The sequence below is a fragment of the Lampetra fluviatilis genome, chromosome 1 (assembly GCF_964198595.1).
Source record: "Lampetra fluviatilis chromosome 1, kcLamFluv1.1, whole genome shotgun sequence".
In the NCBI taxonomy this organism is placed as follows: domain Eukaryota; kingdom Metazoa; phylum Chordata; class Hyperoartia; order Petromyzontiformes; family Petromyzontidae; genus Lampetra; species Lampetra fluviatilis.
In genome coordinates, this window is record NC_136275.1 from 33,228,406 (window position 1) to 33,245,778 (window position 17,373).

General features: G+C 45.9%; 1 protein-coding gene across 1 annotated transcript in view; it reads right to left on the reverse strand.

Annotated features, from left to right (window-relative positions):
* Positions 1-17,373, reverse strand: part of LOC144934819 (ATP-binding cassette sub-family C member 3-like) — a 51,462-nt gene that overhangs the window by 9,932 nt on the left and 24,157 nt on the right. The window contains exons 13-25 of the mRNA XM_078861012.1: positions 16,982-17,128; positions 15,374-15,464; positions 14,285-14,351; positions 13,367-13,493; positions 12,360-12,536; positions 11,508-11,675; positions 10,602-10,806; positions 8,326-8,431; positions 7,747-7,948; positions 7,266-7,473; positions 6,220-6,374; positions 4,938-5,093; positions 3,269-3,468 (exon numbers count right to left, since the gene is read on the reverse strand). Of these exons, the coding sequence (XP_078717138.1) occupies positions 3,269-3,468; positions 4,938-5,093; positions 6,220-6,374; positions 7,266-7,473; positions 7,747-7,948; positions 8,326-8,431; positions 10,602-10,806; positions 11,508-11,675; positions 12,360-12,536; positions 13,367-13,493; positions 14,285-14,351; positions 15,374-15,464; positions 16,982-17,128 (2,009 nt within the window). The remainder of the gene's footprint in view (positions 1-3,268; positions 3,469-4,937; positions 5,094-6,219; positions 6,375-7,265; positions 7,474-7,746; positions 7,949-8,325; positions 8,432-10,601; positions 10,807-11,507; positions 11,676-12,359; positions 12,537-13,366; positions 13,494-14,284; positions 14,352-15,373; positions 15,465-16,981; positions 17,129-17,373) is intronic.

Genomic DNA, 17,373 nt, shown 5'->3' on the forward strand with positions numbered 1-17,373 from the left:
CATACAGAAAAACACAGACACCAATTCTAGATTTGAAGTTTTCATGACTGCAAGGATCCATACTCTTTAGTTTATTCGGTAAAGTCACGTAGGTAAAAAATTAAAATAAATTTAATAAAAATTTTACCTACGTGACTTTACCAAAAAAACCAAAGAGTATAAACACAGACACCATTAAATAAAACACATGCACACCATCATACAGAAACATGGCAACACACAGAGATACTGATATGTCCTGCACATACGTGTGCTATGCCACTGGCTACATGAATCAAACTGCAGCCCTGCAATTTCTTGCTCAAGCCACTGCTGGCAGATGGGCTTCCACTCAAGGGACTCTAATTCTTGGTTCTTTCAGTAATTTAAATATAATAACGTTTCGATCGCAACACAAGCGGTCGTCATCAGGAAAAGGGGGGGTTAGTCTCTAAAGGCAAACTGTTTATAAAGGTTTAGAGATGGGCGTAGCCCAAGTGTGTCAGCAGCATGGGCGGGGCAGCTAATGTTAATGTAGCAGAAAGCAACGCCAACGCAGTGGGTCTCCACCAATCAAAGGGCCGCCAGGCAATCATTGCACCTCACTCCACACACTGCTGACGGTGGAGGTTGACAAGAAAACACAAATGAAGTCATGACCCAAAGTGGTTGATGACATCTTTCCAATGATTTCTGAGTTTGTAACCATCCTCTACGTTGAAATTGTGTCTGTGTCTGTATATATGGATGGCTTCATGAACTAATCTTTGTTGATAGCCAGTAGGCTTGCAAAGTACCATCATCATAGAGAAATCAATTTCGTGTGAACCAGCCGCATTAAAATAATGATCAGCCACGGCAGAAGCATTGGTCCTACCGTGTTTCAAATCTGCCTTATGCTCACGAATCAGGCTACAGTCTACATTAGTGTTTTTTATTATTCGTATAAAAATTTTATTATTTTTCTTTTTATTCACTTTATTTTTTATTAACAGGACCCTGCGGGGTGGGCTGGTAGGAATAATACTTAGTACCGGTACAGGGATATCGACCGGGTATAGAGGAGTTAAAGAAAAAATTACTGTATTCTAGTGTAACGTTAATTAAAAGTGTTTGTTTTGACAAGAAACGCTGTGAGATTTAAAGACTCGTAGTCTTTCATTTCCAAACGATCACATCTGAGATTAATTGACCTTAGATGGGGAAACTCGAATGCATTTACTAGTATAAAGGTGAAATAAAATAGAGGGAATAAACGGCACCTTGGTGCATTTTATGTCGTCTACATAGAGTTGAATAAACGGGCGTTTGGCATATTCATATAACAGTACTACAATGAGCAGTGTTTGTTTGGCACTTCGAGTTTTTATTCGCGCGCACGACATGGATACCGAAAACAACCACGACTTTGAAGACCCCAATGGTTGTCTGGACGCCCACGTTGAAAAGATGCTTGCTGAAACAGAGACCGCATTTGCTGCTGGAACCCTTTACAAACTCGCAGTGAAAGCGTCGTTTCCATGGACCCAGAACCAACCGCAGTTGGTGCTGCTATAACGGTAGCATCGCCACCAAACATGCAGCCAGCAGCTAAATAATCAAAGATTGCAGCACACGGCAGAGATGTGGTGAACACGGCAGAGATGTGGTGAACACGGCAGAGATGTAGTGGACACGACAGAGATGTAGAGATGATAGTGAACACGACAGAGATATAGTGAACACGACAGAGATGTAGAGATGATAGTGAACACGGCAGAGATGTAGTGAACACAGCAGTTGTAGTGAACACGGCAGAGATGTGGTGAACACGGCAGAGATGTGGTGAACACGGCAGAGATGTGGTGAACACGGCAGAGATGTGGTGAACACGACAGAGATGTAGAGATGATAGTGAACACGACAGAGATATAGTGAACACGACAGAGATGTAGAGATGATAGTGAACACGACAGAGATGTAGTGAACACGACAGAGATGTAGAGATGATAGTGAACACGACAGAGATATAGTGAACACGACAGAGATGTAGAGATGATAGTGAACACGGCAGAGATGTAGTGAACACAGCAGATGTAGTGAACACGGCAGAGATGTAGTGAACACGGCAGAGATGTAGTGAACACGGCAGAGATGTGGTGAACACGGCAGAGATGTGGTGAACACGGCAGAGATGTGGTGAACACGGCAGAGATGTAGTGAACACGACAGAGATGTAGAGATGATAGTGAACACGACAGAGATATAGTGAACACGACAGAGATGTAGAGATGATAGTGAACACGACAGAGATGTAGTGAACACGACAGAGATGTAGAGATGATAGTGAACACGACAGAGATGTAGAGATGATAGTGAACACGGCAGAGATGTAGTGAACACAGCAGATGTAGTGAACACGACAGAGATGTAGTGAACACGGTAGAACTATAAGCGAGTGAATAGCAGCAGCGACGAGGCCTCTCGCTGCCTCTGCTCTGCCGCTGCCGGGCTGCAGATTCAGCCGAGTCAGGCACCACTGCCAATATGCACAACAACAACAATAAACGTGCTGCGTTTCATCTCTGTGTTAATAAGCCTCCCGCACTAGGCCTCGCGAAGCCTGCCGCACTAGGCCTCGCGCCGTGCTTTTCGTGCACAAATAAGGCGATTAAATGTATCTCGTCTCTGTGTTAATAAATGTTTCTTGTCTCTGTGTTAAAAAAACGTGCTGCGTTTCAGTAAAGTAATTTTTTAAATAAACGTGCTGCGTTTCAGTAAAGTAATTTTGAAGCGAAGTTTAAAGTTTTGCCGTGATGCGCCGGAAGCGACGGCCATCTTGTTTAATTCACAGATCGCAGGGGGAGCGGGCGGCCATCTTGTCGGACAGGGTCATGCCAAGTGTTTGCAGTAGGGGGCGATGTTGATACACGGACGGACGGACAAACGCGGACGGACGGACAGACAAACGCGGACGGACGGACGGACGCGGACGGACGGACGGACACATTAATCTATTGGTGGTCTGGTCCACTTCGTTCCTACCAGTATTATTTTCTATCTACATGACTTTACCTAAAGAATCAAAGAATATGAATTCCTGCAGTCACGAAAGTTTAAAGTAAAAATGTTGCTTTTAGTCCTTTCCCTGCACCTCTGAGTAGCATGGTTTGGCTACGCACGGTGCGAAAGTAGTCCAACATACATCGTGGCACTGACCATTCCACCGGGACGAACACATCGTGATGCGGAGCAATTTCCATCCGAGCGGCGTTTCCCGCAGTAACGCGGGTGCGGGCCGCGTCTGTACCTCTGGCTGACGATGCTGGGGTAGCACGTGCGCTGCAAGGCGTCGACAGCGCGGTCTCCCGCGATGACGAAGCGTTCCTCCTGGCGGAAAGCGCGCAGCGTCGCCGCTCCCGCCACGCTCTCGCCGAAGTGCGAGAAGACGGGCGAGCGCACCGTCGACTCCAGCCGCTTCAGCTGCCTCGATGTCGCCACGTAGAACCTCTGCCGATGAGCGGTGGGGGGGGGGCAGTTTCAGGTTCAGCAGTTCTACTGCTGGATTATTATTTTTTCCAGCCGAGGACGACCGCTTGTGTTGCGATCGAAACGTCGTGATATATATATTTCTACCTACGTGACTTTTCCGAAAGAACCAAAGGGTATAGATTCAAGTTTGTTTCGTTTTAACGAAGCGAGAACTCAAGGGGGCTAGGATATTCTAATTTGCTAGTAAGTGACCTAGGGCACCCAAAAAGAGAAAAGGAATAATGTTAAAAGAAGTACAATAATGAAGCGAATAGATAGATGTGAACGAAAATACTACTGAATTACATGAGAAATCAAAAACAGTGCACGAACACGAATCAATATTGAAACAAACTGACTTCGAGGAATAAATGTTGTCATGGACAAATAACTTTTAAAAAATATTCAGAAACAGCGACATCAATTGTGAGAGAAATTATCATAAATAATGTACAGATTAGCATCAAATTGTGATTTAGATAGGACAGTAAAAGAAGCCATTTTTGAAGCAATGAAATTCTAGCGAAAGGCTCTAAGATTGGCAGGAGTTTAGAGGAGCAGGCAGTGGTGCATTCAGTTACAATGCCACGGCACCTGTGCCAGGCTACGTGCACTTTGAGACCATATGGCCATGGTGAAGATTCATCACAGATTGGTGCATCATTCCAGCCATTTCTTTGATGAGTGACATGTTTCTACTGCCGCAAGAAGATTGTAAGTGAATATCATTTATACATTTCTCTTCTGTGAAAGAGTTACTACTGTGGTATATGAAATATTAGTATTGGTTTGACACAGTCAGTTAGGTTTTTGATGGCCAAACCGACCCATTTTGCGCTGAGAAACTGTCCTTAATAGGTGCTTGCTAACAGCACATGCCATTATAATATATGTATATAAGGCTTGAGTGGCAATATTGTATCCTAACCTGGCCTGGACTTCCCTTAGGGTGACTGAAACCTGGATTGAAATCATTGTCTCACTTGGCCCAAAAGTCAAAGCGATTTTCTGCTCCAAAGAGCATTGAGGCTTTGGGTATTCATATTCTTGGGTTTTTTCGGTTAAAGTCACGTAGGTAAAAAATAAAAATTACTAAAAGTAAAATAAGTATTTAATTTTTTATTTTACTTTTAATAATTTTTATTTTATATTTTTTACCTACGTGACTTTACCGAAAAAAAACCCAAGAATATGAATCCTTGCAGTCACGAAAGCTTAAAATCTAGAATTTGGGTATTCCTGTTTACAGTCCTGAGCCAGTGGTGGAAATTCTACATTGCTACGGTGGGGGCATGTCGATCCAGAGGGCGACCACCGTCGACTTCTGCACAAAGTGAGAGGTAACAATTTGAGGAGGGGGAAGTGACCAGGGCAGGACAGAGGGAACGTGGAAGAGGTGCTGAGATGGATTTTATTTGGATTGCTTTCGCTGAGGACTCGGGGCACACCTGCACGAAGAAGTAGATGACGACGAGGGGAATGGCAGCGACCACGAAGACCGGGGTGCTGATGACGATGATGAGGATCGTGAAGATTGAGTTGCACAGGGCTCCCAGGAACATGAGGAACGTGGGCGGCAGCACCTCGTCTATCATGAACACGTCCTGCGTGCGGCACAACACCATCACCACCACCACCACGACACTCGACCGTCAGTCACTGCGGAGAAGCATCGTACAACAATGGGCTTTGTTGTTCAGCCATGTGCTGCCCATAATGTAGGCCTGGAAGCCCTATAACAACCTGCCTTGTGGCCACCCATCTAAGCACAATCCAGACTCAGACCTGCTTAGTTTCTGAGCAGGCAATACCAGCCACATTCCGAGTGATCTAGTCACAGGGGAATGAAATCATTAAGCTATAATTTACTCATAGCAATTCTATCTATTTAATTTGCAAATTAAACCTCTGCGCTAATGGTTCAATTCTCACATGCCTGCCTACCTTCCATCCCACCCAGGATGAGACATCCTAGAGTCATGTCATCACAGCCAGCCCAACTAAAATGTCAAACCTCAATCACCCAACAAATCATTTCAGGTGGACTCAGTGTGTCGGAAAGAGTGGTCCACTACCAGGATCAACTATAGGTGGCAAATGCCCAGCGCCAAAGTTCTGTGCAATTTTTTTCCAGGTTCTCCGGTTTCCTCCCATAGATAAAAAAAAAATAACTGATATTGGCCAAACATCCTAATGCCGAAAAATTACCTGCAGCTCCCTGAGTGGGGATTACACACAGAAGCATCGCAACTTACTGTGAAAACTTGGCAGGACTCTCCTGAAAAAGAACTTTGAGGATACAGCTAGGCTATCCTGGGTAAATAAGTTGTACAATAGTAATAGGTTTTTACCCTTTCAACTGGTACAAAAACTGACACCTTTATACAAGGCATCATGTTTGCAATAACCACAACACAAGCAGTCAAAATGCAAACAAAAATAAACAACTCTGATGATATGCACTGTCCTTGAAGTTGATTGGTCCACACCCGAGACAGCTTTTCTTAGAGCCTAGTCTCCATTGGTGTTGGACCAAATGACGCCAAAAGGCGTACAACCATTTTGACTGCTTGTGTTGTGGTTATTGCAAACATGATGCCTTGTATAAAGGTGTCAGTTTTTGTACCAGTTGAAAGGGTAGAAACCTATTACTATATTTTGCCACTGGTAAAGGAGGTCTCATAGTGTAAAAGTTTTACAATAATAATAATCAGTAAACTCCATCCGCACCTTCGAGAAGCGGTTGATGATTCGTCCCAGAGGCGTGACATCGTAGAAGGAGATCGGCGAATGCAGCTTGTTATCGAGCAGTGCAAGGTGCAGGGTGCCGGCCGCCCGAAGACACCCTTTAAAGACCATCAGTACCATCACCAAGGACAGCACACCTGGCGTGTGGAGTAGGGTGGAAATGTTGATACATCGTAATAATCTCCTTTATTTCGACACGGTAGCCGGTGACAGACTAAAAGGGGCATTGGTGGTGCAGTGCTCTGTACACTGTGTTATCTGAAACCTCGACTCTCACATTTGGTGGTATGGTTTTGTCCTCGTTCATAAATGTCCTGCATGGTCAGTGTAAGGTTCCATTTGATGTATTTAATCTTTACATCCCAGCACCTTCTGACCGAATCACCCGGAATGTGCCCCATCGTATCTGACCTCAGAAGCTAAGTAGGTTTGAGCATGGATAGTGTTTGGACGATCGACCACCGTGCAGTCACCGAATGTCTGTTGCCTGCTGCGGGGCCACATTGAGGGCAGTGCAGAAAACCCCATTGTTGTACTGTATTATGTTACCAGATCTATGCTCCACGCCTTTACCATCAGTTTTCTACGTGTGTTGTCTAGCAACACTTTTGACGACTTTGGGTGAATCTAGTAACATCTGGTAACTTTTCCAGGTTCGTTTGGTGACTTTCCACTGCAGGGAGTTGGAAACTGGTGGTAACTCTCCCATCGCCTCTTTCAGATCGGACTCAGAATATGTATTTATACTGGAGGAATCCAATGAGCTATAAAGCTGTTTATCACAGATGTCCAGTTCTTTTTCACAGATTTTCCCGAGCTCCTATAACCTTGCTTAACTCAAAAGATGTATTACAACTTCTATCCGTTGCAAGTTTTAGAGTTGCTGTTCTTCGCTGGGCCCGCTTGACACTTATGGGCCTTTGGCGCCGGTATTTAACAATCGTGCGGACGTATTCATCAATTCTGTCGGAGTTTTTTTTTCCTCCCCAAGCGGCCGCAAGGAGGAGGGGTGGGCTGCGAGCGCTCACTTTGCACGGCGCCCAGCGCGGAGTAGACGCCGAGGCGGTAGCCCGTGTTGCGCTGCGTGCCGTTGACAACAGGCTCGCCCGCCCACTCGCTCAGCCACACGTTGGTGCCCAGCATGGTGGTGTAGTTGGCGCAGAAGAGGAGCAGCGCGAGCGTGGATAACGGCGCGCCGACCGCACGCAAGTAGTGGAGCACCACGGAGAGCTTCATCTGCACGACGCACGGCGGGTGACGGTGGACGGGGCGGTTACACGATCAGGAATAATACTCTACATAACAGCATTCTTTTGCATTTAATATACATGATATACTACATGACAGCATTCTATTGCGTTTAATATACATGATATACTACATTATGCCATTCTATTGCATTTAATATGCATGATGTAGTACATCTCTTCCCAAGTGTCTGGCCAGGGTCTCAGCGGTGAACCCTGCATCGACCTCCATCTGCCCCCGATAAGGGAAGCCGTCACGTACATGTCCCGTCTCCATGCTCTCGGGCTGCATGAGTGTGCTTCCGGGCTGCGGCGTCTCCTTGTGTCCCCGCGTCTCCGTGCCCACACCCTGGGTTGTACTAGAGCCACTTGCTTCTTGCGGCCCCAACTGCCTCAGCGAGATGTGGTGAATGGACAGACGCTTTCCTCCATCGCCCTCTCTCATAGATTGCTTGCTGATCTGCCTTTGGGTCAGCAATGCACAAAACATGAATTCATTCGATCATCTGTTCACAAAGGAATCGTAACATTTAAATTAAGCCTAAGGTCAAGAGGTCATTACGGCCAACACTGTTAATGTCAACACACCTTTCCAACACTTATGGCAGCCTCTTTCTCTTTATACAACACATGAATGAATAAGACTCATTTCCCAAGGATGCCAATGCCCCACTAATCATCTTGAGATATGGTTGCTTATATCTCACTTCTAAAGGATTGTACGGTTGTTGGCAGCACTTTATAAGTATGATTATGATGAGCATACTGGGGTTAGGTGCCTGACAGATTCGTCACCACAGCATGCATTGGCCATGAAGTCGTGTTGTTGGGTGTGGTGTACCTCATGAGCGTCCTCCGAGGTTCTGTCATCACCGGCTCCATGTCGGCGATGTTTGAACACGTGCTGAGCACCTCATCCGGCCCCGGGGATCGCAGGTCAATGATGACTGCAGGGAGGCGACATAAGGACCCTCTTCAGATGAAGAGCCTCGTGCAGAGCGTGTGGGTGTTCAACACGTCATGTCACGTAGGTAAAAAATTAAAATTAATAAAAGTAAAATAAAAATAAAATAAAACTTGTCTCGTTGTCTGTTAAAAACTCTAACAGATAGGTGGAATTCCTCCCCATAGAGGGTATTAATTCTAGATTTGAAGCTTTCGTGACTGCAAGGATTCATATTCTTAGGTTTTTTCAGTACAGTCACGTAGGTAAAAAATTCAAATTAATAAAAGTAAAATAAAAATAAAATAAAACTTGTCTCGTTGTCTGTAAAAACTCTAACAGATAGGTGGAATTCCTCCCCGTAGAAGGTATAAAAAATAAAAAAACCTAAAAATATGAATCCTTGCAGTCACGAAAGCTTCAAATCTAGAATTAATACCCTCTACGGGGAGGAATTCCACCTATCTGTTAGAGTTTTTAACAGACAACGAGACAACTTTTATTTTATTTTTATTTTACTTATATTAATTTTAATTTTTTACCTACTTGACTTTACCGAAAAAACCTAAGAATATACGTCATGTCAGTCGTCGGCGATCTTTATATTTACGTATGGGTGCATGAGATGATTCAGAAGACCGATCTTGGAACCACAAACCCGCCGCCCGCAGAACGTACATGGACACACAGCCAGAGGTGGTTTGGTGGCATGAGTTTGATAAGACATGCAGGTGCAGCCCCATGGCTTGCAGCATATGGCAATGCAAGGAGTTGGCGGGGGACTCGGGGGTCAGAGCAGCACCACTGAGATACTAGGTTCGAATCCAGATTTCAGTCACCCATGAAATTAATGTGGTCCTCAAGTGTAGTGAGATAATGGTCTCAGCCTGGTCACAGGTTACTGCACAAAAAAACACAAACTTTGTAATTGAATACAGTCATACCTCGGTATACGACCGCTTTGAAATACGTCGAATTTGGTATACGTCGTGTTTTGACGAGAATAAAATGTCTTGGGATATGACGTCTTGCTTGGGATACGACGTCTTGCTTGGGATACGAGGCGCTTGCTAGAACTTGTATGGGTCGGGATGAGTCACCACGTACCCGCGTATGCCCCGTTCACGACTGAAACAAAGCGCCGCTCCTCAGTCTGCCTGTACAGTAGATCTCATTCAGTGCGCAACCCTTGCTATAACTCTGAATTTTCACGTGTTTTTTGTCATTTTAACTCCTCTCAGCAAGGTAAAATAATGTTACATTTTATTTTTATTTCAATTTATTTATACATTTATTTACATTTATGTATGCATTTTTGTAATAAGTAGTGTCTGAATTATTTTATACAACCCCATTAATGGATAATATGCCATATAAAATATCATTTCTTATACTCTGGAACGGATTATTTCCTTTCCCTTTATTTCTTATAGGAAAAATGCGTTTGGCATATGTCATTTTCGGTATAAGTCCTACCTTCTGGAACAAATTAACGACGTATACCAAGGTACCACTGTATTTCAGATTGACTTCAAATAAAACATACTTTTCTACAGCAGTACGTGAGGGGGAAGGGCAATGCCCTTCGTGTGAATTAGAGGGCACTGAAGGAACCTCAGAAGTACTGTAAATGATATCTGCTCGCACAAGGCCATTTCATTCTCCAACACGTGGTGATGAAGTGTCATGTCAGTCAACAAAGCAAAACACCCATTCATGAATTGGTCAAATATTCCAATGGAGGACCTTCCTGAACAAACATTCAGAAAACTCAGTCAGATAAATAATAGGCTATGTATGTCATTATCGACATACACATGTGGTTATTCACTAAATTACGCCTGGCCTAGTTCTCAAAAGTAATAAATATACTTATATATAATAGATACATGACATGCACTGATCCCAGCTTTCCACAGCATGACTCATTCAGAGGTTCAATTCCTAGTCAGAAATCTACTCGGCCTATCATTTCTCAGGAATCAATAAAATGTTGTGGGAATTCACCTGTGGTCATCCTATGAATGAACTAGCTCTTGTCATGGGAATATAGACTTGCCATTACTGGCTTAGGGGGTCACTGATTATGTGTGTTGGGCACTAGCCTATTGCCCCCGTCGGGGACACTTTTGACTTTTAACTGCCGATTATTGTTTCGGGCCTTGCCGTCTTACCGTGAGGCCCGTCGTCCTGACTGGCCGGGGAGTCCTCTCCTGCGCCGTCTCCCTGTCCGTGGTTCCTCAGCAGCTCCGAGAAGGCCTCACCGCTGAGCATGAGCTCTGAGTACGAGCCGCTCTCGGAGACACGGCCCGCTGTGAGGACCACGATGCGGTCAACGTGGGGCAGGAAGCTCAGGCCGTGAGTCACCAGCACCCGCGTCTGGTGGAAATGAACAAAGGGCAGAGAGAGGTGAGGGCATCTACTTCATTAGACCTCCTTTGCCAGTACCAAAATATAATAATAGGGTTTTTCCCATTTTTTTTTCTGGCTACAAAAATTAAACCTTTTTACAAGGATTCATGTCTGCATTAACCACAATACTTGCAGTCAAAATGCAAACAAAAACATACTCTGATAATATATGCATTGTCCTTGAAACTGATTGGTCCACACGAGAGACAACTTTCTTTTGAGCATCATCTCAATTGGTGCTCGACCAGATTACGCCAAAAGGCGTTTCAGTTTTGTTGCCAGAAAAATGGGGAAAAACCCAATTATTAGAGGTGAGGGGAGTTGGGTGATGGATCACATCTGACTAGTTATGGAACGGCTCTATCACTCATCTGGTGCAGGAGACATTGAAGAAGCTTGTTTTATTTTCCTGTGCCAAAGCCTCTTTAATTCAACAACTATTATTACTATACAAAGTACATATTTGGCTGAAGTTAAAACACTGTTGTCATACCTTGGGAGCAGCACTCAGTTCCGACCTCACTTTACTTGATCTTGTTCAATATAAAGCAGTCAGGTTAATTGCCGATGTGATGCATTACGCAATCCATGCGTGTGCATGATGTCCCCTGGCCCGTTAACTGTGTGGCGTGTGCGGCGTGCGACGGGAGCGCCATGCGTGCGCGCACCTGGCCTGCCAGCAGCCCCGAGGGCCCGATGACGCGCTCGAAGATGTGCTTCCCCACGTGTGCATCCACTGCCGACAGAGGGTCGTCCAGCAGGAAGACGGATGCCTTGCTGTAGATGGCACGAGCCAGGGACACGCGCTGGCGCTGGCCCCCAGACAGGTTGATGCCCTGTAGGACCGATGAGTCAAGCCATGAAACGACGCAGTCATTGCCTGCTTCACAATTTGACTGCCAATTATGGGGGCACCCCCACCCCCACCGGCCCCCACCATGGGGAGCCCAGGGCAGTCACCTCCCCCCCGCCCGAACCTTGGTAAGGCAGTGAATTAAACTGATGATAGTAATGATGCTGATGTTAATGATCATCTCAATGATGATTATGCTGCTGTTGATGACATAATATTGATAATGAAGACAGTGATGTTAATGACAATGGCAGTTATGATTACACCATTGATGATTGTATTTGACCCGGACACTGCTGCCATTTCTGATTTTTTAACTGTTGCTGATGATGATAATGCTGATAATGACATGAATGATGATGGCGTTAGCTGCTGCTCATGATGATTATTATGACACTGATGATCTTGATGCCATTGATTCTGCTGCTGCCACTTTTGTTTTTGCTATTATGATGAGAATCTCTTTTATTGTTCTTGCATGCGGCTTCGTGAACTTATAGATCTATGTCCAAGTTTGAAAGCCACGTGACAGCTTTAGTTGAGGCTGAATGAATCGCTGCTGCTGCTGCATTTGCAAAGTAGGTAGCGGTCTGCAACAATCTCTTCAGTTCACAGCGTCATCACTGTTGTAGCAATGATCACGACGACGACGTTTCCTCCACCGCACCTTCTCCCCGATCTCTGTGTTGTCTCCAGCCGGCAGGGCGAGTAGGTCCTGCTCCAAGGCGCAGGCCTGCAGCACCTCACGGTACCATGCCTCGTCCAGCGGCCGCCCGAACAGCACGTTGTCCCGCAGCGAGGCATTCTGGATCCACGCCTGTTGGGCCACGTACGCCACCTGGCCCTGCACGACACCCGTGACCAGAGAAACAGGCAATGGCCAATCGCTAAATTTGCCTCGTCACCTCCGATTAGTACGGTTGCCTATGTACGGTCCGAAAGAAGTTCAAAATACATATAAAATATGTCATTTGTGCAGCTGGGATATCCAATTATGTAAGGAATTGTTTTTTTAAACGGTTATCCATTTTGTCGCTCGACTCGAATAACGCAGAAAATAGTCGCGGTAAAAAAAGCTCGCCTCTGCACCATGTGTCGCTGGACGGGAGGTGATGGGCGTTGCTTAATTCACTAATCATCCGTGTCTAGTCACTGGGATGTGAGTACGCCTGTAACGATTGGTCACCTTTAACCTCCCCGTAATCTGTGTCACAATTCTGGGATACGATTTGATTTAATAAATCATTATTTTTGTCGCGTTTATATTACCCGAAAAATCTGTTTATTCCCATTCATGGTCAACTTATCTATTCCAGCTCTGAGGATGAACATTCTTTGTCTTGATTGCCACAGAACACATACCCCTTTGCAGGGAATATCATAAGATGTTTGGATACCCAGTGTGGATACAAAACGTTTTGAAGTGACTTCAGACGGACTTCTGCGATGTGAGGTTTTTTTAAATGTGGAAGGAAAATGGAACACCTGGAGGAAAACCAGCACATGGGCCCGTAGGCGCCACTTGTCTAAACGATTCACCAACCCCACCTTCAAAGTGCCGGCTTATAAAGAGGTGTGCACCCCCACGGTGGTCAGAAATGAGAGGTGGGAGCCAGGGCTATTTGGGGAGGACAGGATTGGGGGTGGGGTTGGAGGGGGACATGTTAGTTGTACCTTCACGGCTACTGAGCCACTCAACTTGTTCAGCTCCCCGAGAAGTGCAGCCATGAGCGAGGACTTCCCGCTGCCCACGGTTCCGACCACAGCGAGGAGGCAGCCTCGTGGCACAGCCAGGGAGATGCTGCACGGCACAAGATAGAACGACAGCAGGGGTGCACGGTAGAGGACTGACACAGCAAGAAAAGTAGGGTGCACACACGTCTGGGACGGTGCGTCAAAGTCAACATGAATTCATGAATTCAATCACAAGTTGATGATTCAGTGCCGGCTCCATCTCCTGCCTCTATTGTCATCATCTGTTGCCTGCCCATGCCCATTCCACTGGGTACGCGTATGGGCAGTGCACTTCTGAAGCCTCTCGTTATTGCTCCCGTCTGTTTGTCAGCCTGCCTGCGCTACTTACCTCTCCTCATCCAACCCTGTGAATTGCACTTATTTACCCATCTGCTGCAGACGTCCATCAGCAAACCAACTTCCTACGGGAGCATCTTTCAGCCTCCTTTCATCCTGATCACCACTCTCAGCCTGCATTGCTGACAGCGGAGTGTTTTTTGCCGAGCACAGTTCCAAAGGCCAAAAACATCAAGCGGCCAGCAACAAATGGCTCTATCGAAAGTAAAATAGATAAGGGTTAACACTGTCCATTTCTTGATTGAGCAAGCTTATAAGAGCCTGGGGCAAAGCAGATCATGGAAGGGAATTGAGCAGTACGAGGGGAGAAACAGAAAGAGAAGTGCTGTGACCTGCAATTTGGTGGCTGAGGACAATACGGATGAGACAAAACAGTCGGCCTGGTAGACCGAGTCCTCAACATGGGTGGAGGGTTATGCTCACAAATCGCAACAGACGCTGAGCTTTTGTCAAGTGACTTCCAATACAAAAACAAGTGTCACGAACACGACAAACACTCACTCATGGAGGATGGGCGGCTCGTCCCAGCTCCACGTGAAGGTCCCTCCTTCGATGGACACACAACTCTCTGGGAAGAACGAGCGTGAGCAGGTCACCCATCAATCACACACCATTGCACGCGTAATGGTGCGAGTGGAGACAAATCCTAGATTTCAAGTTTTCGTGACTGCAAGGATTCATACTCTTTGTTTTTTCGGTAAAGTCACGTGGGTAAAAAATTAAAATAAATTAAATCACGATGTTTCGGAGGCAACACAAGCTTCCGTCTTCAGGTGGAACCGTTACAGTAATTTTGCTGTCATGGTTCCACCTGAAGAAGGATGCTTGTGTTGCCTCCGAAACGTCGTGATGTAATTTATTTCAATGTTTTACCTACGTGACTTTACCGAAAAAACCAAAGAGTATGTAGACAAATCCCCCGGGTGTATCTGGCCATGTACACAGAGTCAAGTATTATGAAATCTTTACCCACGGATGCCTCACTAATACCTCCATTCCATGGGCAGTCAATTCGGGTCACCTCAGGTTGGATTTATTTATCCCATAACTGGAGGCGATGAGCAACTCAAGTTGTTTTGGTGTTTCCATGACTTTCTGAATTACGGTATTTATCACTTGAGTGAATGAGTCTGATTCATAATGTGCACAGAAGTTATGCTGCGAGTCACTAACACAAACCAGACGTGTTGAAAGCTCTTAACCAGGAATCCTTCTGACAAAAGATTTTCTCAGACATATATAAGAGGTCACGAAACGTATTGCTTACAAAATTAAATGCTGCACGATGGGCTATGCGTTGCCTCCAGCCAATCAGAATTCTTGGAACATACAGAATGATAAAACCATTAGTTTTTTGTATAATATGATATGATCACGTCACCCCTGCAGCCAGCAGGTACTAAAATTACTGCTGTGATGATTGAATTGAATCACAACCCTGAATTGTAATTGTTCAAATCCCTGGGAGGAGGGGGGTGAACTATTCCACTTTTTACTGGGGAGACATTTCGAAGCTGATCATTTAACGATCCTGAGTAAATGTTCAAATGTGGCTGGAGAAGCAGGAAAGTAGGCAGGCGAGTGTCTGACCACGGAGATGGGAGGGTGAGCGATCCACGGCATGCGGGTCCAGCTCCTCCAGACTGAGGAAATTCCTCAGGCGACGTAAGGACACACTCGCCTGTGAGCCGCCCGGCACACACACAAACAAAACACAAAGTCCTCCCCATTTACTGTTATTGACTATGTACGTATGTTGAACTTCTCTCACACCGCATGTAGCCAACCATGCTAATCGGAGGTGCGGGAAATCGCTGTTAGTGAGTACCCAGAAGGCTGATGCTGCACAAGAGAAGGTGTGGTGGAGCGTGGTTGGCGTGGACCTTGATGCAAGGAATGAGATGCCCCCCTCCCCCATTCAATGACCCCTCCTCTTTGTATCCCAGTGCCATGGCCCCTCTGGTCGATGAGCGCCGGTGCAGTTGCGCCTCCCACCCACTCGATAGCTACGCCGCTCTGGCAGAGCCAGGCTTGACGCCTTTGCCAGTCCAATGCTCGGGTCGGTTAACACCGCAAATGTGTAATAATTTTAGGATGTATCGATCCATTCGTAGTCGCAAATGAGGCCGGATTACAATTAACCCGGTAATTGTACATCATTGCCAGGAATTGAGCCTGGGTCACTTGGATCGTAGTGGAGTGCATTAACCACTGCACCACTGCTCAGAAAACATGTGCAGCAGGCATTGTGACAGAAGAGGGAAGTGCAGCTAGATTCGCAGTTTTTTTCTGCACTCTCCTCACCTTCACCAACCTCCACTGGACTGGTCAAATAACCCTCATTGCCTACATGGCATGGGGGAGACCCATGTAAAATGATGCATGATTTTTTTTTTACTGAAAATAATATTTTTACAATTCATTATTTTTATAAATCAACTACTATTGTATCGCTTGAATGAGAAGTGCCTCAATGATAACGCCTGCTCCTGATTTGGAGTTTGTGCTACAGCCGCCTCAGACTGGTTCCACAGGTGTGGCTCGTCACGAGGCGTGGCTGCTGCTCGGTGATAGCGACAACAGGAAATCTTTCAAGGCTGCTTCTGAGAGCAGCTGGGTGTGTGTGCTCACCCGTGACAATGGCCCAAAGGAATGGCGCAACCTTCACACACACACTCTGATCATCTTCGCAGCAACGACTTTCAGCTAAACCATCGAACAAAGACAGTCGCCGCATCGCTCGCTTTCAGATTCGCTTCTGTGGCCATCTGGAACGCTCTTCCTTCCGAGATTAGGAAGCCACCGGTGCGATGCACTTTTGAATCTAGATTTAAAACGAATTTCTTTTGAACAGTTTTTTGTGTTTAGTTTGTTGTCCTTCCCCCGCATCTCCGATCAGCATGGTCGGATACGTACGGTGCAAGAGAAGTTCAACATACATATATACAAGGTAGACGAGGACTGACATTCATCGGGCTGTTAAGTGTGTTATGCCTATGCAGGTTCTGAGCGGGCATGTCTGTTTGCAGGCTTCAGTCTGCTGTCAAACATAAATACAACGTACACACAATTACAAAACAACACTCTTTCGTTGAGCCTTATGGATCGAAAAAATCCTGTGCGGTTAGCGATCATCTACTAATCCTGGCTGCCTTTGTCTCCCCCGGCGCTGTTTTACACACCGCACTGGTTACATACCATGGCGAGTTCGCTCATGAGCTGAGGCAGCTGATTGAGTGGGTATCGCAGAAGGTTAAAGAGCGCCAGGGACACGAACGCCCTCTCTGCGTCCAGCACGTGGTGTTCGTCCACCAACACGTACACGCCGAACGATGCCAGCGCCACCTAAAGAAACACAAGCTCAATGACTAACAACACAATGCCACACGCAGCAAGAGATGCGTTTGTGACCAGAGCTACCCTTGGCCCTCCCATCAAGCCTTGCATGTCATGCGACATCACCATACCGCGAGTATAATGTACACATGCTCGTTATAAGCCACCGATTTGAAAGGACATAAATTGTGGCCAACTGGCGATGATATTTAGACTCTGCTGTGTGAGATTCATATTTTAAGTGTCCATTGGAT